General features: G+C 45.5%; 1 protein-coding gene across 2 annotated transcripts; it reads left to right on the top strand.

Moving 5' to 3' along the window:
* Window positions 1-1,543: 1,543 nt before the first annotated feature.
* COMTD1 (catechol-O-methyltransferase domain containing 1) lies at window positions 1,544-17,809 on the top strand. 2 transcript variants are annotated; one of them, XM_074999490.1, is made up of 7 exons: window positions 1,544-1,692; window positions 7,592-7,722; window positions 9,106-9,211; window positions 10,132-10,250; window positions 10,889-10,943; window positions 12,700-12,833; window positions 16,515-17,809. In XM_074999490.1, exons 1-7 carry the CDS (start codon window positions 1,611-1,613, stop codon window positions 16,665-16,667), a joined length of 780 nt encoding a protein of 259 aa, XP_074855591.1. In that variant the 5' UTR covers window positions 1,544-1,610; the 3' UTR covers window positions 16,668-17,809. The 2 variants fall into 2 exon arrangements, with proteins under 2 accessions (XP_074855591.1, XP_074855592.1); XM_074999491.1 differs by lacking the exon at window positions 16,515-17,809 and adding an exon at window positions 14,742-14,820.
* Window positions 17,810-26,190: the final 8,381 nt, after the last annotated feature.

Raw genomic sequence — 26,190 nt, 5'->3', positions numbered from 1 at the left:
CACGTGTTGGGCGCTATTTCGAAGTTGAAATCGACGTTAGGCGGCGAGACGTCGAAGTCGCTAACCCCATGAGGGGATGGGAATAGCGCCCTACTTCGACGTTCAACATCGAAGTAGGGACGTGTAGACGATCCGCATCCCGCAACATCGAAATAGCGGGGTCCTCCATGGCGGCCATCAGCTGGGGGGTTGAGAGATACTCTCTCTCCAGCCCTTGCGGGGCTCTGTGGTCACCGTGGGCAGCAGCCCTTAGCCCAGGGCTTCTGGCTGCTGCTGCTGCAGCTGGGGGTCCGTGCTGCATATACAGGGTCTGCAACTAGTTGTTGGCTCTGTGTATCTTGCACTGTTTAATGAAAGTGTGTCTGGGAGGGGCCCTTTAAGGGAGTGACTTGCTGTTGAGTCCGCCCCGTGACCCTGTCTGCAGCTGTGCCTGGCTCCCTTATTTCGATGTGTGCTACTTTGGCGTGTAGACGTTCCCTCGCTGTGCCTATTTCGATGTTGGGCTGAGCAACGTCGAAGTTGAACATCGACGTTGCCAGCCCTGGAGGACGTGTAGACGTTATTCATCGAAATAGCCTATTTCGAAGTTGGGTGCACGTGTAGACGTAGCCCTAGAGTGCTTCTCTAAGCCCCACTGGGCTAGATGCCAGTGTTGTGAGAGTCCCTGCCCCAAACAGCTTCCAATCAAAATGAATACCGACACAGTGGGATGTGGAATAACACCACAGACAAATACCTCAGGCAAGGTCACACACCAAGCCAGGGGCAGAGCTGCAAATCATGCCCAGACTATGCTACCCCTACATAGCTGCACACTATTGTACCACAGCTACAACAAGCAATAGCGTGTGAGCCCAGGAAGCATTTTACACCAGCTTGCTTAATTCTGAGAACCTCTAGCTGCAAGGTCATTTATTCATCCCAACAGAAACAAACACCCTGACTATACAGCAGCAGACACTGCACACCTTTGCAGGGGTGCTGCTCCTCTTTTTACACTTCCCAGCGCCTGAGGCTGTTGTCATCCAAAAGCAGAAAGATTTCCCAGTACTTGCCAGAATTAGATTCCACTGCTGCAATAGAGATTGTTTTGGATGCCCTCAGACCATAGAAATGCTAATGCTGCAAGCCCTGATTTGCAGCCTGATGCTCATAAAATTATTTGCGGTTTCAAAAAATCCCACTGGCTGCTATGAGCTCCCAGAAAGAAACACTGGCTAAAGAATGTAAGAGAGAAGGGGGAAAACTGGATTGGATTGTGAATGCTGGTTTTCAAAGCGCATCAAACTTAAAAAAAAATAGAACAGCTAATTAACTGGATAAGTTAAACGCACCGCCTTAAAAAGGACAGAGCTCACGAGTTTCTGACGGGTTCCCTTCCTGCCTCGTTCGCAGGGCTTCCCTGTTCCAAGCCTCATAAATAAAAGTAACGACAACAAACCTTGTGCTTTCTTGCCTGCAGACGCTGCTCTTTCCCCACTGTTTGTAATCGTCACGTGGTTGGGAGGTTCTTTTCCCCGGCCTTGCAAATAGATAAGGAAGCCCGGTTCAACCTTCAGTGAGTCAGACATTGTTCTTAAAGCTATTTCCTCCCTCCGCCGTGCGCCAAAATGCCCTTTTTCAGCATAACTAAAGAAATGGCTATTGGAACTGCAGTCCTGGGGGTTGCTTTCGCTACAGGAGTCTTAGCAGGTAAGCATTGCCTTATTTTCTGGTCTAGAAACCCCCAAACCCCTCCCAGTTCCCAAGCACATGGCCAGCAGTGAGCTGTGCTGCAACTGAAAGGAGCAGCAGCCGGCTTCAAAGCGCAGTCCGGTCAGGTTTGCTCAACTTACCACCCTTTACAAAAAGTGTGTGTGTCGATGGGGAAGAGACTTATGGGGCGCTGGGGGAGGAGCAGGCGGAAAGGTAGAGGGGATCGACTTAACTCTTGGAAAACTGCTGGCTTGCAGCTGTGTGAATACTTCAGGGGAGGTGCAATATAATATCTAGGGAGCTAGAGAGAGAGAGCTCTCAATCCACTGAAAAGTTGGGGTTAATTGTTTTTCAAAAGGCCTGGCATGTCCCAATGCCCTTTGTAATGAGGGTTAAGGGAGCATTCTGCTTCAGGTCACAGGCTGATCGGTCCCTGGTCTCAGGTAAGAATTATCCAGGCTCCTGTCCCACATAGGGGCCAGGTACATGCTGGCTGGTTTTCTTTCCTGTGTCAGAAATTGGCCTCTGTGGGAGGCACAATACCAAATAAAATCCTGGCCCTGCCATGAGAATGGCTCTTGCGGATATTTTTTCCCCATCCTAGGACTCTGCATGCGTCCATTTGAGCAGATTTCGCTGTAGAAGTAGCACTTGATAGGAAATCCTGTCCACTTTGGGTAAAATTGCATGGTGCACCTCCCACTGTATGGCTAGCCCCAAGCATTCAAAAACCAGATTTGCTTTGCAAATCAGGAAGTTTGTAGGAGGATGAAACTTGGGTTGTTTGCTTCCCACATTCAAGCTTTTCTCTCTACAGCCATAACGTCTAATTTAAAAAAAAATACAAATGGATGGAACCCCAAAAGGTCATTAGAGAGTCCCCTGCTCTTGTGGCAGAATTAAGTACCATCTTCACCATCTCTGACGGGTGTTTGTCTAACCTACTCTTAATCTCTACTACGGACATTCCACTACTTCAGCCGGCAGATTTGTTCCAGTGCTTAACCATCTTGACAGCTAAGAAGTTCTTCCCAGTGTCCCACCTAAACCTCCCTTGCTGCCTCTCTGGGTATCTAGGAAACGACCAAATCCTGGAAAACTCACAAGATTTTGCAACTAGCATATATTATCCTAACAGTGTGAGCCGAAGCTCAGGCTCCATAGGAAAATTTGGGTCTGAGCTTTAGCTGTGCTGTTTGTCTTTCTGCCTGTCCTACATAAGGAAACGTCCTCCTAATTTTCTGTGGGTTTTGGGTGGTGTTATGCATACCCTGAACCCAACTGGGAGTGAGTGATAAGCGAGGGGATCATCTCCAAAGGTCTCTCCTAGTAAGCAGTGAATGAACACAAGGTACAGATCACAGGCCAGCATTTGACTGAGCTGTAACCATCAATATACTGAGGGTCAGGAACCCCCGGCCCGTGGTCTGGATCCAGACCCCGAGGCTCAGGGCTCCCCACCACAGCATCTGGCCTGAGACTCACAGGCCTGATCAGGAAAGCCAGGGCTGTATTCAGCCCTGGGGGTTGGCAGAGGCAGTGGGGGCAGAGCCAGGGGGTGGCTGGGCACAGTGCCACATGCTGCTGTTCCCCATACAGGGAAAGAAGAGGGGGATCCACTGCAGTGCCCAGAGGCTTAGAATCATAGAATACTAGGACTGGAAGGGACCTTGAGAGGTCATAGAGTCCAGCCCCCTGCCCTCATGGCAGGACCAAGTACTGTCTAGACCATCCCTGATAGGCATCTATCTAACCTGTTCTTAAATATCTCCATAGATGGAGATTCCACAACCTCCCTAGGCAATTTATTCCAGTGTTTGACCACCCTGACAGTTAAGAATGTTTTCCTAATGTCCAACCTAAACCTCCCTTGCTGCAGTTTAGGCCCATTGCTTCTTGCTCTATCCTCAGAGGCCAAGAAGAACAAGTTTTCTCCCTCCTCCTTATGACACCCTTTTAGATACCTGAAAACCACTATCATGTCCTCCGTAATTTTCTTCATAAGTCATGTTCTCCAGACCTTTGATCATTCTTGTTGCTCTTTTCTGGACCCTTTCCAATTTCTCCACATCTTTCTTGAAGTGTGGTGCCCAGAACTGGACACAATACTCCAGCTGAGGCCTAACCAGCTCAGAGGAGAGCAGAAGAATGATTTCTCGTGTCTTGTTCACAACACACCTGTTAATGCATCCCAGAATCAAGTTTGGTTATTTTGCAACAGCATCACACTGTTGACTCATCTAACTTGTGGTCTACTATAAACCCTAGATCACTTTCTGCCATACTACTTCCTAGACAGTCGCTTCCCATTCTGTATGTGTGACACTGATTGTTCCTTCCTAAGTAGAGCACTTTGCATTTGTCTTTATTAAACTTCATCCTGTTTACTTCAGAACATTTCTCCAATTTGTCCAGATCATTTAGAATTTTGACCCTATCCTCCAAAGCAGTTGCAACCCCTCCCAGCTTGGTATCATCTGCAACCTGAATAAACACACTTTCTGTGCCAATATCTAAATCGATATTAAACAGAACCAGTCCCAATACAGACCCCTGTGGAACCCCACTTGTTATACCTTTCCAGCAGGATTGAGAACCATTAATAACTACCCTCTGAGTACAGTTATCCAGCCAGTTTTGCACCCACCTTTACAGTAGCCCCATCTGAGTTGTATTTGCCTAGTTTATCATGTGAGACCATATCAAATGCCTTACTAAAGTCTAGGCATGCCACATCCACCTCTTCTCCCTTATCCACAAGGCTCGTTATCCTATCAAAGAAAGCTATCAGATTGGTTTGACATGATTTGTTCTTTGCAAATCCATGCTGGCTGTTCCCTATCACCTTACCACCTTCCAAGTGTTTGCAGATGATTTCCTTAATTACTTGTTCCATTATCTTTCCTGGCACAGAAGTTAAACTGACCCATCTGTAGTTTCCTGCATTGTTCTTATTCCCCTGTTTATAGATGAGCACTATATTTGCCTTTTTCCAGTCTTCTGGAATCTCTCCTGTCTCCCATGACTTTCCAGAGATGACAGCTAATGCCTCACATACCTCCATCATCAGCTCCTTGAGTATTCTAGGATGCAAGTCATCAGGCCCTGGTGACTTGCAGACATCAAACTTTCCTAAGTGATTTTTAACTTGTTCTTTTATTTTACCTTCTAAACCTACCCCTGGCCAATCAGAGTAGTTGAGGGTGCTCCCTGGGAGCAAGGGGAGGGAATACAGACCCATGTGTGCCCGGGGGCGGGGGTGTGCAGCCCAGATAAACTGCACTCCCATAGCCCAGACCCGGCACCCCCAGACAGCTCCTATACCCCTCCCACCCAAACCACACTCCCACCCACCCCTCTCTTTCAGAGCCTGCACCCCAAACCCTCCTGTACCGTTCTTCTCAGCCACATCTCTCATCCTCAGCCCAGTTCTGTATCCCCTCCTGCCCAGACTACCCGCAGCCTGTTCCTGTACCCACCCACCCACCCACCCACCACCTGTATTCCACTCGGCCCAGATCACCTGCCTTCCCTCAGCCTGCTCCTGTACCCACCCACTCACCGCCTGCATTCCACTCCTGCCCAGATTACCCACCTTCCCTCAACCTGCTCCTGTACCCACCGCCTGCATTCCACTCGGCTCAGATCACCCACCTTCCCTCAGCCTCCTCCTGTACCTACCTACCCACCGCCTGCATTCCACTCCCACCCAGATCACCACCTGCCTTCCCTCAGCTGGCTCCTGCACCAAGCTTCCCACCCCAATCCCCCAGTTCCCAGCCCTGCATCCTCCCTCCTGCTCAGAGCCCCAAGCCCACTTCCTGGCAGCCCCCTCCTATACTGAGCCCCTCATTCCCCTCACACACCAGCTCCCAAGCCTAGAGGAGCCCATAGAATGTACTGGGGCTGGTGTGCGAGGGAAGTGTCACCTTTTTGTTGTTTTTTTGGTCAGGGACCACAGAGGTTTGAGTGTGGGGTTTGTTTGGTTTTGCTTCTCGCTTGTGTGGGCGCTGACTGATTTGTCTCTGGTCATTGGCTCCCCACTCCAAAATAGATTTCCAGCCCCTACAATATATAATGTTCTTAAGGTCCTGGTCTAGCTGTGTAACCCACTACACCACTGCACTGCAATAGTCTGAGGAAAAAGCCCTCCTATGTATAGTTCTGCTCAGGATTAATAAGCCAAGGTCTTAGCAAAACTGCTCAGAGTTGCCCCAGCTTTCCCCTCACAGAGTGACCGCAGACAGACACGGATCCCCCTAAGCCTGCTGGAAATTGCCAGTTTAGTGTCTTGGCCATGGCTGTTTCTTCTGGTAACGGAGGAGATAAGAGCATAAGTATGACAGTTTTGGGTCAGACCAGAGGTCCATCTCACCCACTATCCTGTCTTCCAACAGTGGCCAATGGCAGGTGCCCCAGACGGAGTGTACAGAACAGTTAATCAAATGGATCCCTCTCCTGTCATCCATTTCCAGCTTCTGACAAACAGAGGCTAGGGACATCATTCCTGGCTAATAGTCATCGACAGACCTAACCTCTGTAAATTTATCTAGTGCATTTTTGAACCCTGTTAAAGTCCTGGTCTTCACAACATCCTCTGGCAAGGAGTTCCACAGGTCTGCCATGTACTGCTTACAGAAAAACTTCCTTTTGTTAGTTTTAAACGTGCTACCCATTAATTTCATTTTGTGACCCCTAGTTCTTATGCTATGGGATAGTTGACTCCCATCAGCCAGAGAAGAGGAGCAGGGACTGGGATGCTTAGTTATATTCCTTGTTTTGTTACTGACTTGCTGGGTGTCCTCCCTGTGCCTCAGTTTGCCCTGCTGTAAACCAGGAATATTACTAGAAAATGCTTTGAGATCCTAGAACTAAATGTGCCAAATAGTGTAATGAGGGGTGGGGGTGACTTACCAATCATTCAAATACGTGCAGCATATTTTGCCAGCAGCTTGGGAACAAAACAATGAGGTTTCAGGCCCTGAGTAGCCCTGCATTTCACTAGATACACAGTTCTTCCTACCACCAGCCTGAAAGGGGGACAGTCCCCTCTCCCTGACGCTATGCTAATAAATCCAATGAACCAGGTGGGGGCTCAGAATCAAGCCCCTGTTCAGGTGAGAGCCATCACTATCCTGACAACTCTGGAGACCTGCACCCTCTTTATCAGCAGGACCAGCAGCGCTGGTTTCCCACACCATTGTGTCTCAATGGCTACATCTACACGTGCCCCAAACTTCGAAATGGCCATGCAAATGGCCATTTCGAAGTTTACTAATGAAGCGCTGAAATGCATATTCAGCGCTTCATTAGCATGCGGGCGGCAGCGGCGCTTTGAAATTGATGCGCCTTGCCGCCGCACGGCGCATCCAGACGGGGCTCCTTTTCGAAAGGACGCCACCTACTTCGAAGTCCCCTTATTCCCATGAGCGCGTCAATTTCGAAGTGCCGCTGCCGCCCGCATGCTAATGAAGCGTTGAATATGTATTTCAGCGCTTCATTAGTAAACTTCGAAATGGCCATTTGCTTGGCCATTTCGAAGTTTGGGGCACGTGTAGACACGGCCAATGAGTCCTAGAGGGACCACTTGGCCAAGAGGACTCTGACCGCAATGACCTTTGTATCAGCTCCTAAATGACATCAGTATCAAACTTGCAGTCACTGCAATCATGGTCTGGATTTGAAAAGACACTTCAAAACTCTAACCCCACTGCCAGTCCCATGAGCTCGTCTACACCCCTTAACCATCATCTTTCTCTTTGGGTTTTTTTGCAGAGCAAGGCTCTGTTAACTTTCCGTGGCACTTCTCTTGGTCTTGATTTATGCAAGCAAGCATTTGCAAACTGTTTACATTTATCCCACATATAAAGCCTCTCAACATCTTAATTTTTTATAGGTAAAAAATTTCAGTTTTCAGCATTTGGAAAACCCCAATCAGCCAAACACCTCCTTGGGAAAGGAAGCCTATGGCAGTACATAGTGGATCACTCTCTGCGGGAACATCCAGTCTTAAAGAAGCTGCGACTGGTCAGTATTTTTTGCAAGTCGAGTGTTATGTATGTGATACTGTCATTAACATCCCATGATTCATAGAGTCTGTGGCCAGAAGGCACCATTTGGAGTACTGTGTCCGGTTGTGGACACCACATTTTAGGAAGGATGTGGAGAAATTGGAGAAGGTCCAGAGAAGATCAACTAGACTGATGAAAGTTCTAGAAAATATGGCCTATGAGAGAACAGCAAAACTGGGTTTCTTTAGTTTGGAAAAGAGAAGGCTGAGAGGGGACAGGACAGCAGCTTTCAAGTACCTAAAAGGAGAAGGGAGAAAAATTATTCACCTTGGCCTCTGGGGATAAGACAAGAAGCAATGGGCTTAAATTGCAGCAAGGGAGGTTTAGACTGGACATTAGGAAAAATTTCCTAACTGTCGGGGTGGTTAAGTACTGGAATAAATTGCCTAGAGTGGTTGCGGAATCTCTGTCATTGGAGATATTTAAGAACAGGTTAGATAAATGTCTAACAGGAATGATATAGATGGCACTTGCTCCTGCCATGAGGGCTGGGGGCTGGACTTGATGACCTCTAGAGGGTCTCTCCAATTCTATGGTTCTACCATTCTCTGCTGGATTGAAATTTGGTCCCTGCGTGGGTACTTGCTGATTGTAACCAAGTGAGCCCTTAGCCTTTTCCTTGTGAAGGTAGATTGGGGTCCCTGGGTTTAGTGGTACAAGGCATTTTAATATTGCCTGTGCCAACTACACAGATCTGCTAGTCTCTGAAGAACTGCCTTTTCTCTCTCCACCTGTGTGCAGATTTGCAGTGGTATCTAAGCCCCAGAGGCATTTAAAAAACCTGATTTCTGCTACTGAACAGCTCGTCCCATGGCATCCAACTGGCCAGGGGCAAACCTGAGCTCTCCTGAGTCCCAGGGCAGTGCCTTAACCACTGGGCAAAACTACCCCTCTGTGGTCATTGAATTGCCTCTTGCACAAAATATGAAAACGTAAAACAGATGGGTTGCTTTTAAGGCCAGAAAGAAGCATTAGCATCCTCTAGCCACAGAAAGTCACAGAGTTCCAGACACTGATTCTTGCGCCGAGCCCATAGCTTCTGGTTGACCTAGAAGGTGACTTGCAGAAAGACATTTCAAGACATCAGGTGACAGAGTATTCCCTCTCCCTGCCTATATTGCTCCTGTGGTTACTTACCCTCACTGTTCACTACACCCAGGGTATTTGCTTATACATGGATCTTCTGTTGATAAATGAACAAAGATTTGCATCTCTGTGATAAATAATAGACCTCCCCGTCACCACTGAGAACAACATTAGGACTCTTGCTCAGGTCTCTCTGCAACTTAACAGTAGTTTTTTCTTATCCTGTTTGCTTTTAATTTTGTCTTGTTTCCAGCTCACCTTGGACCACCCCTGTAGTGGAATGATGGTGGCTTATGACCAAGCTCAGCTTATGGCAAACTTGGCCAAACTCATCAAAGCCAAGAAAGCCATTGAAATAGGTGAGAATGCCCATTGCTTCCCAGGGCACAGCCCTTCACTGGTCATTCAGAAGGTGCATCAACAAAACTCCCTGCTTCAGTCAGCCTGCCCAAGAGTGCCCAGAGTGGAACTCTTTCGATCCCTTCCTGTCTCTGCCCATGGGCAAGCCAAATTTCCTAACATGACCACTGATATTGGGTGCCTGCCAAGGCACCTCTTCCTGAATCTCAGAGGTGCAGAAAATCCCAGCCCCTGCTGACATCAACTGCAGTGGTAAGTGATCAGCACTGCTGGAAATCGGGCCTCTGGGAGTCACAGTTTGCCACTCCTTAGAATGTTGGTGTTGACTTCCCTGCCTCAGTCCTCTCATCTGTAACATGGGGATAATGGATGTAGTGAAGCCTAATCCAGGACTGACAGTACAGTGGTGTGAATGGCTTACATGGAAATCACTGTAGGACTAAAGCAGAAGAAAACAAAGCCTAGGTGAAATGGCTTAGCTGGGGTGGAGGTAAAGGAATATTTGCCAGTGCTGGGGAGCCCACAGCACCAGCCAGCAATGGCAGGTGAAAATGACAGACACAGCCCATGAGGGTTCCATGTGCCATGCTGGCCGTATTTCCCTTGGGACACCCTAACATCAAATGCATACTGAGTCCAGGAGACCCTTGAGAAAAGTAAGCTGTGAATGAAGCTAGTGGACAAACAGCTGTTCGGGTGGGCTTCAACAATTGCACAGCTGTGGTAATGGGCTGACAGTGTCAGTTCATTACTGATTTGGGCTCTTTGGCTCTTTTGGAGCAGAGGTGGAGTTATACTTTAACCAAAAACAAAAAAACCCACCACCCTGCCACCTCCCTCCCTGTCCACAGTTAAATCCACATTCCTGACAGAAGAATTTTCTCTCTCTCTTTCTCTCTCTCTCTCTCTCCTTTTCTAGGTGTTTTTACAGGCTATAATACCTTAAACATGGCTCTAGTCTTGCCAGATGATGGCAAAGTCGTTGCCTGTGATATAAACGAAGATTATGTCAATATTGGAAAGCCGCTGTGGAAAGAGGTAGATAGTTTCTGCCCATCCCTCTGAATAGGAGTGCTCAGAATTGGGTGTGTATGTTCCAGGAGGTTTAACTTTGCTGCTTCCCTCCGAGTCACAGGGCATGTCTTGGCTGTGGGCTGGATCAATGGGCACCAATCAGTCCAGCAGGATTTGGTTTATTGTGTCTAGTATCGACATAATCAATTCCTGAGTGCTCTCCTGTCAACTACAGTACTCCATCAAAATGAGAAGGGTCATTTGTCGACATCTTGCTGTGAGGATACTGCAGTAAGCAGACCTAAGTTCATTGACTTCAGCTACATTATTCAATTAGGTTGACAGCCCCCAGTAATATAGACAGGGACCTGGATACATAGGTAATGACAGGTACAAGAAAAAAAATCAGGTAATTAGAGGCTTTCCTAATTTAGCCACCTAAATCCAAGTGCTACAGAACATGAGCCTCACTTGTAGGTTTAGCTTGAAGCAACTTGGTAAAATTGGCCTGTTATTTAACCAAATGTAACATGAATTCCGGAAGTAACAGGGAGACCAGGTATGGGATCCCCCCACTTTTTTTGTGTGGGGTGACTATTCTAAGTGCCTCCCACTACAAGATACTTTGTGAATACTTCCATCAAATCCCTTTTCTCTTTCAGGCAGGAGTGGAGCATAAAATAGATCTGAGGATTAAACCAGCAACTCAAACACTGGGTAGGTAACATAAGAAATAGGGGAAGTAGAGGCTGACGATCTAGCTGGGAAGGAATCCCTGATGTGAATTTTGGGATTAGGAGTTAATAGCAAAGGAGAACATGCTGTTTCTTCATCCACTGTCCATGGTTACCTTGGTCGCATAAAGCAATGGGGAGGTAATATGAAAAGAGACAGTATCTTGCTCCTTCTATGACAGACAAAGCTGCTTAAGAGGGATTTAAATTGGACAAAGCACAATTTCTCTCCCATGCCACACCCATTCTCAACAACTATCTGTTTATCCTAGACAAGCAAAGGCTTCTCCATCGAGCAAAAGTTGCAGAGGGAGTTGACAAGTTAGTGTGTGTCATTTCCTTTTGATCTGAGGAAATGCAGTTTGGCATTTGTGGTCAGGAGGATGCAAAGCCTCCTAAGGGCACAGAAAAGGCAGATACAGAACAAGTTTGTATCCTAGGAAGCGCTGTCTAACAGCGAAACAGCATTAAGTTGCTTTCAGAAAAGCTGTTTGTTCCCATTCTGAATGCCCAGGACCATTCCACCATCTGGTGCTGCTTCTGTACCCACTCAGAAGAAGTGTCTTTAGGAGACAGAACTGTCCTGCAGCAGCCTAGCAGTGTCATCCTGTAGTATCTGCAGGGCAGTGTCCTTTTAGTGGGACTGAGGCTGCTGTTTTGCCTGACAGCTAGACTAATGTGGCATGTCACCTATTCTCTTCTGTAGCAAACATTGGCCTTGTCTAGGCCATGTTCTGCCCTGTCCTGTACCAAACAGACTGATAAGAACAGGGCTGAATGCTGACTTTAAGTTGATGTAGAAAAGGCCCAAATGAGTACAGAGCAATTTGAGAGGGGCAGGTAGAACATCAGAACTGTAAAGGACCTCGAGAGATCGAGTCCAGTCCTCTGCCCTCATGGCAAGGCCAAACACTGTCTAGACCAGCCCTAACAGGTGTTTGTCTAACCTGCTCTTAGCTATGTCCAGTGGTGGAGATTCCACAACCTCCCTAGGCAATTTATTCCATAACTTGCATAAACTTCCTCGCTCCTTCAAAAGTAGCCAACGCTGCACCTTACCTGTGCTCCCCCTCACCTCTGAAGGTCACTGCTGAGATGCTGCAGTGGGGAATGAGATTCCAAAAGGGGCCTCTCCCTCAGCACACACAGTCCTGGCAAGCGGGGGTCTAGGTCAAAGACAGCGTCTCCACAGCTGTCGGTTCTGATTTGGAGCCGTTAGCCAGAGGGCAGTGGGAAAATTTTAACGGACCCTAGTTCCACCTATTTTGGCCCAAGTAAAGGGAAACTGGAATAAGAGACTCTTGAGAAATGCCCAGTGGGTGACCACTACTTTCTGTCCTCTGTCATAAACACAAAGAATATGCATCCTCAGATGAAGTCTACCAATGGCCTCCTGGGTAAGAATTCATCATGATCCAAGATGCAGCCCATTGATGAGCAGTTGACTGATGTGAAAATTCATTTAAGATCAAGGTCCTTTCTACAGGGGGAAACCTTCTAACCAGCTTTAAAACCAGTTCAACTAAGTTGATTTTAAAAATAGTAAGAGTAGTAGTGTGAACCCAGTTTAAAGAACCGTGGTTTGGTCTTACTGAACCTAATTTATGAGTATTATGTCTGCAGTCTAAACTATGGGTCTGGCTACTTTTAAAATTGGATAGTAATCTTCTCCAGACCCTTGTAGGCTCTGAGCCAGGACACACATGGAATCTCTCATCCCAGCTTTGTTTCCTGTCTAGATGAACTACTAGCGGATGGTGAAGCTGGGACATATGACTTCGCTTTCATAGATGCAGATAAACAAACTTATGATGAGTACTATGAAAAGTGTTTACGCCTCATAAGGAAAGGGGGAATCATAGCTATTGACAATGTAAGTACGAAAGTGGGGGGTGGCGTATAGGGGTATTACCTCTGAGAAAAGTCACGATAGTTCCAATAACAACCTTGATTCTGTCCTGGGGCCATAGGTCTTAAACGCAGCATTTAATTTGCAAGTTATATAAACGTGACTTTTTAAAAAAAAAAAAAAAAAAAAAAAAAAAAAAAATTGTTATATTTTACTTATTAATGACACAGACCTAATAGCTGCAGGAACCCTGGGTGACAGGCCTGTGCTTTCCTACAGACAACCACCTAACCTCAAGAAAATTCTCACTAGCAACCACATCACACCATAGAAACACTAATCCTGGAACTCTTCCCTGCAACAAACTCTGTTGCCAGCTCTATCCACATATTTACTCTGGAGACACCATCACAGGACATAACCACATCAATTACACCATCAGGGCTCATATTCCTTTACCTCCACCAATGTTACATGTGCCAGCAATGCCCCTCTATTATGTGTGTTGGGCAGACCGGACAATCACTTCGCTGAAGAGTGAATGGACATAAACCAGACATTAGGAATCTGAATACACATAACCCTGTTAGTGAGCATTTCAGTGCAGCAGGGCAAAGCATTAAATACGTGAAAATCTGTATTTTAAAACAAACAGACTTTAACACCAGATTATAGAGAGAGACGTCCGAAATGGAGTTTATTCTCAAATTCAACACTTTGCGCCTAAGTGTCAATAGAGATAGCAATTACCTTGCACGAACAGTTTCCCCATCTTTGATATTTGTAGTGACATCAGGTAAGTCACTTAACTTAATAGACACTTGCCGTAAGTTTCCACCCCCCACTCCCACCCAGTGTTCTGTGTAGCTGATCTGTCAGTTTTCTCTTCAATTTTTCTTTCTATCTTTCAGTTAAATTCTCGTTGGGCCAGTTTACTTTCATCAGAATTTCCAGATCTGAAGAAGTGGGTCTGTCCCAGAAGAGCTCACCACCTAATAAATTATTTTGTGAGTCTTTAATGTGCTACCGGACTGCTTTTTGTTTTGTGAAGATACAGACTAACATGGCTCTCTCTCTATAACTATTGCATTAACCAGTATAGATGTACATTTCAACATTTACTCTATATATATATATACACACACACACACACACACAAAAAATACCATCTTGTCAAGCTGTTCATGCATTACATTGAGAATGTTTTATAGGATATTGATATTTAACAGTCATATCCTCCTATAGAGCATCTTTTTACAATTGTAAACGATTCGTAATACTTGAAACTACATTTGCTTTATTCATCAGTGTGTTGTAAGTGACTTCTAAATTATTTGAGCTCAATAATTGAACTGTATTACTAAAAAAGAGAGAGGATCAGAGTTACTTGTTTTTGTAACTCCTGTACATTTTTAAACATCTGTATATTTCTGTTGTATAGTAATAGAGACGTAGCCGTGTTAGTCTGTATTCTAGCAAAATGAAAACAGCAGTAATGCAGCATTTTAAAGACTAACAAAATTATTTATTAGGTGATGAGCTTTCATGGGATAGACCTGCTTCTTCAGATCTATAGCAGACCAGACCCAGAGACACAGCACAGAGGTCCAAAAAAAATTGCAACAAAAACAGACAAATCAAATACATAGAAGTGAAGGAATGGGGTAGGGATGGGAGATAATTACGAACCTCAGAGGAAGGGAAGCAGTCCTTGTCATGCATAAGATTATGTTGTTTGACATCTTTATCAGGCTTGTTTGAGGCTTAACATTTGCAAGGAACTCTGAGATCAATGTTCCATGTAAGCTGACCTCTGATGCAACCACCCAAGAGAGATTCAGGTGCCAGCCACCGCTGGCACCATGTGCTCCTAATGGTGGTGCACATTGGCATATGCCTTGGTGCATGTAACAAAATTTATTCTGTGCACAGGTGGAATAATTAGAGAGAACACAGTCTAAAATATGTTGCATTTCCATAGAGACTTGTGCCCAAGGATATCAAAGCACAACATTAAAGTAAGTGGAAATAGTTTTCCTCAATAAATATATGTGTAAACTGAGACAGTGGCCTGAATTAAGCAAAGCATTTGCGCGTGGGCTGGAGTTTGTCCCTATTCAACTTATCATTTAAGGTCCATTGACACTAATGAAATTCAAGCCCATGCCTAATGTTAAGTATGTGCTTCAGTGATTGGCTGAATAGGGATGGATGCCTGAATCTGGGCCAGAAAGGTTAAGTGACTTGGCAAAGGTCACAAGTCAGGACCTAGACCCTAGACTCCCAGTGGCACTGGAGTATTGCCTACATGTGGTTATGAATTATTAGACTAAACGCAAACTAGTAGTGTTTTTCAGCCAAACTCCTCATCGGTCCAACTGCTTTGTGATCTGATATGCTGTGAATAGTCAAGGGCTTGTCCAGGGGTTGGCAACCAGAAGAGCCATTTTTTTTTTTTTTTTTTTTTGTGGGGGGAATTCAGTAAAAATCTCAGTAACTCAAGAGCCGCAATGCATGTGCATGTGAGACAGTCCTTACTAAGTAACATCAAGCTACACTTTTTGTAATCCCTATTTTAACATCCCACAATGCACTGCACATGTTCAAGGGGGAGTTATCTGGTGTTTCAAGATCACATTTGTTTTTTAGATAGGAGTTGTTCATTGTTGTACTTTTAGCTGTTTGCTGAAATATCAAAAATAATCAGGAGAGTTTTCTCCCTTAAACTTTGCAATTGTGGTGTCAGCAACCACAAAGAAGTCCTGAAAGAGCTGCATGTGGGTTGAGCTGCAGGTTGCAGACCCCTGGCCTTTTCTGCACTCCCACAGCCTGGGCTGATATAGCTGTGCCAGCCATTCATTGGAGTGGAGACACAGCATACAGTAACAGAAGGGTTTCTGCCAGTATGGCAGCTAAACCACCTTCCTCAGACACATTAGCTAAGTCAACAGACGTTGTCTTCTGTTGGCACGGTTACATCTATGCTGGTAGTTTTGTCAACCTAACCCTATTGGTTTGTGAGGGAAGAGCACACCCCAACTTTCCTAGTCAGCAGAGCTACGCTAAAAAAGATCTGGCTCTGTCTGGGCTGCTGGCTTCTGTCAACAAAGCTTCTATTGACAGAGCACATGTCCAGACTGCAGATCTGTCGACAGATCAGCTGGTCTGGAGCGTTCTGTCGACATCCCTGTACATCTCATTCCACGAGAAGGGATGTCTCAACAGAGGAGGTTTTGCCGACCTTTGGTGTAATTTGTGTATCTTTTGCCAACAGGTCTCGGCAATCTAGATATAGCCTTTGTCATGTAGATGAGGCCTAATGAAAGGCAGTTAAATGGGTTTTCAACTCATGCTTGTGTAAGGCTGTGGAGACAGATTTACGTGAGTTTAAACTAAGCATACATTGGCCTAGCCTTTGGAATGGATTTAAAATAAGCAGACATAGATCTAGATTAAACTGCAAAGTTTCTACACGACCATTTTCAGTGGTCTAATTTAATCGGTTTAAAAAAAAATTGCACCTTCAATTAAACAGTTACTATTCTGCATGTGGAGAAGCTCATAGTCTTCTGAACTGTGTTAAGAAAGTTCTCTCTTGACCCTGTGTTCTCCTGTGGGATTCGAGACCACCAACAACCTGGTCAGATGCAGTGTGATCCTTGCACGGGAGAACAATTGGGTGCATGTGATTCATTTTTACCCCAGGTTTTATGGCATGGGGAAATATTGAAGCCAAGTAAGAATGATGTGGAAGCCCAAAGCCTGCACCACCTCAATGAGAAGATCTTCCGAGATGTACGAGTCAATATCAGCATGATCCCAATGGGGGATGGAGTGACACTAGCCTTCAAGCTCTAGCGGGAGAAAAATGCTGAGCGCTGGATGGGAGACAGAGAAGCACTAAATCATCAAGCAAATCTAAGTCGGAACCTGACCAAGAGCAGCATCTGTAATGGGAACTTGTGTCTCAGCAGAATTGCCTGCAGCTGGAGAGAACCCTCGACATGACCAAAAAACCCCTACAGGAATCTAAACCTAATGGTAGAAAAAAGATTTATATCAAGATTTAACATAATTTTATATCATAATAAAAAGATAATGCCACAGCAAGTTGCCTTTGTCAAAGACAGTTCTAAAGCGGAAGGAATTTCCTCAAGGGCCCATTCTTTCAAGGTGCTGAATGACGTTATTCTTACTAGTTTGATGAGATATGGACCTTTCCCCCTTGTAATTCTGCACAGGCAAAGCAGACGGTGGGTGGGCACTGAAAGATGAGATGATTTACCCAGGATCCCACAGGGAATCCACAGCATTGCAAAGAACGGAGCACTGACATGACCCACCCCAGTCCAGTCCATTAACCAAAAGACTATCTTTCCTTGGCTTGAAGGGGTGTGAACAGGGTTCACCATCTCCCAGGAGAGGCCCTTTAAATAGAATCGCACTAGAAATGGAGTCACAAAACAGCATGGGTGACCTGGAGGAAAAATACAGCTGTATCCCAGCACCATGAAACCTATGAACCACTGACAAAAGAGCAAGAGACTCATGCTCCCACCAGAGCTGAGGCTAGGAGGTAGTGTAACCTTAGCATTGCCAGGAGACTGACGAGCTGGGAGGACATCTATTCTGGGCACATCATTACCCCCAGTGTTTCCACCCGGGAGAGATTTAGGTGCCACTCAGCTACTTAGCAGAGCACCCACCGTGCCCACTGTTGGCAACATAAAACCATAGAACACTACAACTGGAAGGGAGCTCAGGAGGTCAAGTCAAGTCCCACCCCCTGCCCTCATGCCAGGACCAAGCACCATCTATGCATGTGTTTCTACTGGTTTTGCACAGTTGGGTGTCTCAGTGCACGTAACATTTATTCTGCACATGCATGGAAAAAAATAGTGGGAACATTGATTGCCTCTCTACTGTTGTGTGATTGCTGCTGATTTCATCCTTCTAGCAAGATGCTTGAAAATGGGCCAGGTTTCTTTCCGCTTTTCAATTTGAGGGGCAACTTGCCTGGCAGGGACCTTACTATCTGAACTCTCTTGATAAATAACATCCTTGCCTCTGATTGACCTGCAGCTGTAATTCTGTTTCTGATGAGTTGGGAGATTCAAGGTATGAACAGTCCACAGCTAACCAAGGTTTTCAAAAGAGACTGATGATTTTGAGTGCCCCACCTAAGACCCCTTACAGAGGCCAAATTTGCAGCCAGTGCAAAACAACTGTGCTCTGAAAATCAGGAATGTTTAAGGTATCAGGAGCTAGATAATTTTGAAAGTCTTGGCCCAACACAGTTAAACAATGTGACCTTAAGCTGACATCAGACCCCTCAGTTTCCCTAGATAAGCAGGAAGGTCTCAGATAGCCGTAGTATTGCTAATGATGACGATAATTGTAATAATGAATGCCTGGTAAGTTTTGTCAATATACTCGTCTCTGTAGCAAATCCAAAGGATGGAAGACTGCCTGCCTTTGGAGCCTACGCCCTAAGGTCCCAAGCATGCCGTACAGGCCATGTTGACCTAAGCCGGGCTCTGCGGGGTTGCCGGCACTTTCATATCGGCCTGCTAGATGCCGAAGTAATTTGGAGATTTTTAATCTGTACAGTCCCTGATTTGGGACCTGTACTAGGGGGAAGACACATTATTCTAAGTGAATCACATTTGGGTAGCACCTGCAATCCCAAACCTGAGATCCAGGCTGTGTTGTGCAGATATAGTGAGACGATGATCTCTGGCCCAAGGAGCTTGCTGTCTAGAGGAGGGGTGCACATAGTGGCGGATGGGTCCGGGGGCGGGGGGGGGGGCCATAACATTTCATAAGGGGGACGCAGCACAATCGGCTGCTGGGTATCAGGCTCAACCATCTCATTAAAACTACTGAGCGATATACAGTGTATGCGCACACGCACACACCAGTTACTAAAGTTTTTACATTCTACAGACTTATTTTCTTACACATGCCAAAAAAGGGGTTTTTTTTCTTATGAACATAACCAAAATTCCCATCCGTTTGGATGACATCAGACAGTCTGGGGGGGGCCCTGCTAGTTTCAGGGACGAAACGTGAGATCCAGTGTAAAAAGTTGGCTCACCCTTGGTCTAGACAGAGGTGACAGACCTGAGTCATTCTCCTCGTGTTACAGAGGAGGGGAGCTACCGCACAGGAAGACAAAGGCCAAGCTCCTCAGATAACCTTTGTCATATAAATGAACCTAGATCTACTGGAGGCTGAGTCCAGGTCCTTAGCCACAGGGCTGGGTTTCCTCCCAGAAATGGGCTGTTTCCCTTGTTCCCTTCACACATTTGCATATAATCTGTGTGGAAAAAATGCATTTTTAATAACCAGCCATTAAAAAAAATAATTTCACGTGATTCTTTGTCCCACTGGCTCAACTCTTCCCCTGTCCCCATAGTTTATAACCTTTGAGCTGCCTCATTTCACCCCCAAAGCCCCTTCCCTGATGCGAGATACTCGTGCTCAGATGGGGTCAATGGCATGAATGAAATGAACCTGCATGCACAAGGCCAGTGTATCGCCTCTGCCCTGGCTGCTGCTCCACTTTCAATATGCAGAGCATCCTGCGAGTGTTTAATCAAGCCTGTCTCCAGCCTGATCACATAATTACCATTAGAAAGACCAGCGGTGTGTCCCTGAACTATAGATTGATGAGCCATCTGTAAACTGAAACAAAGAGCAGACGGAGGCTTAATTGAATCAAATATTTAGACGGCATTACACTCTGTCTTCCAGTTATTCAGGGCCTCGGCCTCTCTTCAGACGGCTGTCCTGGGTGTCTGGAATTCATCTCAGTTAACTGCATTTAATCCTGCAACCTTGCTAGAAAGTGACTGCTGATAAATTATTATGGTTTAATTCAAGCAGTAAATCAGCACTGGGGGAATTAGTAGTGGGAATGGGGATTTACGCTTTGATTGGGAGAGAGAAAGTATGGCTCTTTTGTCTTCTGTTCCCCCTGCCCTGGCCAGAGACAGCAGAGAACCTGTTACTTCCTGAAAGGTGACAGCCCTGGCAAGGGTCCCAAGCAGTGTTTTCTGTAAGTGGCGTGCTTAGGCAACTGCCCAGGAGAGATTGAGGTGCTGGCCAGCTGATTAGCAGCTCACCCACAGCTAGCAGCATGTGTTTCTATTGGTGGTGCACATCCATACCTGCATTGATGCACATAAAGTTTATTCCACCCATTGATGGAAAAAAATCAGAGGGCACACTGGTCCCAAGCGTAATAAGTGGTGCAAACACAGAGCTGAGCCTGCTATCCTTGAGCACCTGAGATGGGGCAGGAGATGCCCAAAGACAGTGTAACAATGTCTCAAATGCAGCTCTTTATTACTTATATAAACAGCATTGTGCTAGGAGCTGTACTAATGGAAAGGGACAGGAAAGCTCTTCCAGATTTTACCTAATCAATCAAGGTAAAGTAATCTGTCTCAGCAACACAACTCTGGTCACCTTATGGGACACTAGGGCTCCCTCTGGCATGCCCACATATGGGTCACTAGGAACTCACAATTATCTGCTGCTTGGAAAAGGCAAAGAACTGAAACAACAACTCCAAAGTATAGAGGAACACTGTCCTCTCCAAGGCATGCTGATCAGCTCTCATTATCAGGACCCGTTTCTTGGTGTAGCCTATAGAGCTAACCTGCTTGCTTGCCTATAGATGTATAAATGTATTATTTCCTGAGCGTTTTGATTATATGTTTATTATAACAAGTTACAGTAGATTTATATTGTAAAACAAGGGACTTACAGGCCAAATCCTGTATGTGGAGCTCAGGCAAAGTTAGCATGCACATGCCGGGACCTTTTAGCAAGGCAATAAAATCAAAGTGCATCTGTTTGGGACCTTGCACCTAGATAAAGCAACCTTTAGAGTCATGGGGGCTTCCAAGAATACCTTCAAACTTAGGAAAAAAATGCATAACCAGTTAGAACAGAAATAACTAATATAATAGACGACCACAAAGTTCTTCTGGTCTACTCTGCACAGTTTAGGCCTCAGCTGGAGTAGCGTGTCCAGTTTGAAGCCCCACATTTTAGGAAAGATGGAGAGAAATTTGAGAGGGTTCAAAGAAGAGCAACAAAAATGATTAAAGATCTAGAAAAGAGGGCCTATGAGAGAAGACTGAAAGAGCATGGTTTGGGGGGAAGGAGAAAAATTGTTCTCCTTAGCCTGTGAGGATGAGACAAGAAGCAAGGGAGGTTTAGATTGGACATTAGGAAAAATTTCCTATCAGGGTGGTTAAGTACTAGAATAAATTGCCTAAGAATGTAGTACAGGTTGAATTTCTCAAATCCAGTACTCCCTTGTCTGGCAACATCCCTAAGCCAGCATGATTTTACTTAGCTAGATGTCCACTTATCATGGGCATGGCCAAATTTCCTATGGTCCCACAAAGTTTGTTTATCACTACCACTCTAGGCTCTCCGTGTTCTGGTCCCTCGCCATGTTAAGGGAATTTACACCCCGCCATGGTCAATCTTCTGGAGTTCGATTTAGCATTACTAGTCAGAATGCGCTAAATCAAATTTAGAGGCAGCCCCTGTCGACTACGGTGCTCCAGCCTCCCATCCAAGTAATGGAAGTCGACAGGCATGCACGTGCCCATTGACCTCTATTAGTGGAGACAGTGTGGAACCCTAAATTAAAGTACATCGAACTTAGCCACATAATTAACATAGCTGTACCTTAATTCAACCTTCCCAGGTAGCATAGACCTTCCCTCTGTCATCACTTTTCATGAGATTTCAAGGTACCATCACAAGCCAAAAGGCTCAGTGAGAAGCTGAGTAAGTCTATGCTAAACGGATTTTCAGACGCAAGAGCTATGGGTATGGTGAAATTCCCAGCAAGAGGCCATGGACTTTTATGGAGTTAGCCGTACTGGTGTAACTCTGGAAAGCAGGGTGATACAGAATAAAGCAAAGCATGAGTGGAAGGATTAATTCTGTCTTGTCTCTGAACAAATCAGACAATACACAGTTCATTCACATCCAAAGCAAATGCTGTACTGAATTTGTTCCAGATCAGGCACTTATCAGCAGGTTAAAAATGCAGGAGTTAGGATAAATTGTTATCTGCTGCATTTTCATATTGTACATGGCTTAGTGTCTGTCTTGTGCCATAAGAAGGTGAATCCCTGCCACAGTTAACACAGAAGCTTCTGTAGAGCTGTCTGGCTGATTTCCACTATAACAGTAGAGGAACTAAAGGTGGAAATGTTCTTTCTTCTTTTGTTCTGCACAGGTGTTGCCCAGCCTGCTATATTCCAGCCTAGGGGTAGCTGCATTTTACTAGTGCTGTGTCTACTGTACTGTACATTCTTTGTGATTTGATTCAAGATTAAAGTTACTGTATAAATACAAAGTATTCCTCTGTATAACTCCAACTACAAGAAGCTGGTGCCATGCATTTGGTTTTAAATCAGCTGTTTTATCATAATAATTTCCAAAGGTGCCGTTTTGAAAGAGGAAATGAACAAACATAAAACATGTAAAAGACAGAAATTAATGTATGAGTTTAAACAAGATGTTTATCTCCCTTTTTTCCTCAGTGTGGTACTCATAGGGAAAAATACAAAAATAGCTGCTTTAATATTTATTCGTATTAGGTGAAAAGTAAACGCTGCTGATAAATCACTCCTTTCCAGACTAAGATTTTGTATTTTAGACTGCTTTAAATTAATGCAGAAGCAAACATTCTCTCTTCCTCTTACTCATCTATTTCCCTAATGAGTTCCAAGCAAATGGCGTCTGCTTATATTTGTGATTTTCAATAATTAAAATATTTATGAAAAAACAACTACAATTCTCCCTAGTGTTCATGGAAAGATCGAGAGAGTCCCAAGTGATATGAACAAAAAAATCTTTCAGTTCAAAATGTACAGAATTTGAATTCTGCAAGTTTGATACCCATTCCCATGGATTTAACAAAGATTTCAATTTCCTTACGCATTACAAGGCCACTCCTCTGATATTCGCAGTGATGGCAGACATCCACTTAACTGATGCTTCTCAGAGGGTTTTTCTCTCTCCCACTCTTTCCTCCCACTGCTATTTAGCAGATTCCTCAGTTTTCTCTCAGTAATACTCCAGATCTGAAGAAGTGGGTCTTTCCCATGAAAGCACATCACCTAATAAATAACACTGTTAGTCTTTAAGCTGCTACAGGACCACTTTAAGAAACAACTGCTGTCAAAGCACAGGTCCTACATGAAAAGACCTACAATTCCTACTGTGATTTTTTAAAAAATACTCTTGCTGGCAGAAATAACCGGCAGCTTTGCACGCCAAGCTGGCAAAATCCAACTTACACATTCATGCCACACACCCGGCTCCCAAGGAGCGCAGAGAGACAGAGCAAATATCCCAGGGCAGCAGCCAGACCGCACTAAGCCACACTGGTCCCAAGATGGACTGGGTAATGCCATCTTTTGGGGTGCCCATGAATTCAGTACCCTTGCTTGGAGGATCTAATGTGCCTCTGGTCTCCCCTTCATCCTCTGGCCGGCTAGCTCCCCTCCTGAGGCCCCTGGAGTAACCCCAGCCCTGCTTTAGAGATGTTTAGAGATGTTAAAAGAGTGAATCAGGATCCTGACATGCTAACACAACCGACGCAGAGGTGAGTTTTGCCAGAATGGAGGTGCAGACCAAAGGGTTTCCTTCCCTGGCCCAGTCTCACCCTCCCCCCACCACCCCCCAAAACACACAGCCACCTTCAGCCTGAAAACCTGGAACCTTAGAAACACAGGCATCGCTCCTAAGGGCTTCCACACATCAGAGCCGATGTGTGGTGATGAGCATTAATTTCAACCACTCCTCATCCACCAGTGCTGGGCAAAGGGAGACATGATTTCCATGCACTAAAATCCTCCAACTTCATGCAATGTTGGAGCAGATGACATTGGTGGATTCTGGACGGCAGATACCATGATCGTGCTGTTGAAAGGAAACCTTAAACCTGAGCAGTGTGGCATCCACCATAAGTGTACTATAGCTGCTTGCTGACCAAGGCAGCTGAGCTGCTGTACTCATGACCTCACTCAGATTTTTGTGCTTGGAGCACAAATTCAGGCAGCATGAGCAGACGTGGAAGGAGCAGGCATGCTCTGAGAAAGACTACCCTGACTGCCCTCTGGTGGCCAAGATGGTAACTGGCGTACTCCCCTACGGAAGAATTTTACCACAAGTTTCCAGAGGGTGACATCTGACTTGGAATTCATTTACAAATTTCACCCCTTTAACCTTGGCCTGCATAGAGATCTTAACTGGCTTATGCATTACAAGGGCATATTCACCATTTTTGATATTCCCAGGAATGAGAAACATCCAGCTTAATTTGTGTCATTAACTTGTCCTGCAAATTACAGGTAATGTCCTTTTCCTATTTATTTATTTATTGATGTTCTATAGACCCTGGATTCTGTATTTCCACCCAAGTCCCATTTAATGATGTGGGTCTTACCCACAAAAACTCATGACTGGATGAATTTGATAGTCTCTAAAGTGACACAGGACAGCTTGTTGTTTGCAAAATTACAACCTAACATGGCTACACCTCCAGCACTGATTTTTAACAGGCCTCACTTTCTCTGGGGCTTGGCACCCTTCTGGCCTTTTTGCCAGCCTTTCAAGATGTTCACCTTATGTGCTGAACCTTTTAGAACACCTGGCCACGTGTCTGGTGACTCCAAGCAGCTGAGTGAGTCTAAGAATTCATCCCCCACTAAGGGCTCAGGGAGCTTTAGAAGATCTAGTCCTGTGTAGCAAACAGCAGCAGGAGAAGCTGCGTACGTACATTGGTGGAGCCCCTGCATGGCTGCAAAATTTATATCCACATCTGTAGCTGCAAAAACAGGTCTTGAATGTCCACATTCACCTGAGCACATGCAGATGTAAAGCAGATATCTGCAGAGTTGCAGGGCTCTATACAGTCAGACACAAATAGGCATTGTGAGATTTCATCTGCCCCTTACTGCACTCCCAGCATTACACTCCCGCCAGTCAGGTCAGGCTGTGACTCCTGTGCCGAAAACAGCAACACATGAATTAACTGCCAAGGGCGCGTGTGAGATGAGCTCACATTTGCCCTCAAGCACTTGCTACAGAAAGGACATGAAAGGTTTGGTGGGAGAAACGCTGACTTAGAACCAGGATTGCCCCAGTAAGGGATGTGAGTTAGAGGGCGAGGATGCAATTGTTATGGTTGTGATGTTGCTTTAGAAAAGGCAATTTATCCCCCCAGACCTCAAGCCCTGAGCACGCCTCTGTCCTAGTGCTAGGAAGACTAATCAAACACCAATGATAAACCATAACCACCAGCCAATCTATACCTAAAAGCCAGCTGCAAGCCCGTTTGAGGCCAAACCTGGCACATAAGCCTCAGCTAAAAGTGAACCGTCACTTTACCTCTTGCAAGATGAAATGCGCTGCCTGATTTTCCCATGGCCTCTCTCATTCAACCCAGAAAGGAGCCCATTGCAAATACGTGGTCAGGAGAGCACAGCTAGAGCCAGCAGCAGGGCTGTGGTTATTGCTTATACATGGCATTGAAAAAATTTGGCTACAGCTAAGGGCAAGAGCTTGCGTATTAAGGAAACGTAGCCCCCTGAGCAATAGCAAAGCATTGCAGGAAGAAAGATGCTGCTTCAGCCTTTTCGGTCAGGTTGACATAAGTTGGAAAAGTCAGTGTAAGATACACAACTCCAGCTACAACAATTGTGTAGCTGGAATCGATGTGTCATAGATGGATTTTACTGGCCATCCTCACAGCAGGAGGTCAAGGAGAGAAACTCTCCTATCGACCTCCCTTACTTCTCACGACAGTGAAGTGTAGCAGGATCAACAGGAGAGCCCTGATGATTTAACATGTTCCCACTGGCCACGCGCAATCAAACCCCAGAAGATCAAACTGATGTTCTGGGAAGTATAGCGGTACCCTTAGACCGGGGGATGCAAAGTAGGGATCGGGGCCCCTCAGGAGGGCATGAAACTTCATGAGGAGTGCAGCACGATCAGCTGCTGGGTCTCAGGTGCATCCATCTCATTAAAAGTGTTTTAATATGCTCCTGTTTTGTGTCTCTATTTACAGTTAAGAACTTGATTAATCAGTATATAACTGCTGCATATTTGTTTTCTTACATGTGCCAAAAGGCTTTTTTTCATATTTTATAACTGACATTTCTGTTGGTTTGGATTACACGAGACAGGTTTGGAGGGGCCCTGCTAATTTCAGGGCCGAAAAATTAGGGGAGCTCTACGTACAAATTTGCTCACTCCTGCCTTGGACTATGCCTGAAGGCCAGGCGATGAGAAGCCAGAATGGCCGCCAGATGGCACAATTGTTCCATTCAGCCAA

The sequence above is a fragment of the Carettochelys insculpta genome, chromosome 7, assembly GCF_033958435.1.
Source record: "Carettochelys insculpta isolate YL-2023 chromosome 7, ASM3395843v1, whole genome shotgun sequence".
In the NCBI taxonomy this organism is placed as follows: domain Eukaryota; kingdom Metazoa; phylum Chordata; order Testudines; family Carettochelyidae; genus Carettochelys; species Carettochelys insculpta.
This window is presented reverse-complemented; position numbering and strand designations above follow the sequence as displayed.

Bases quoted from the DNA above. Each gene is read 5' to 3' on its own strand.
- COMTD1 (XM_074999490.1), top strand. From the start codon at position 1,611: ATGCCCTTTTTCAGCATAACTAAAGAAATGGCTATTGGAACTGCAGTC. The intron at 7,723-9,105 runs GTCAGTATTTTT...TCTTGTTTCCAG, and splicing joins TCTTAAAGAAGCTGCGACTG to CTCACCTTGGACCACCCCTG. The intron at 10,944-12,699 runs GTAGGTAACATA...TTTCCTGTCTAG, and splicing joins ACCAGCAACTCAAACACTGG to ATGAACTACTAGCGGATGGT.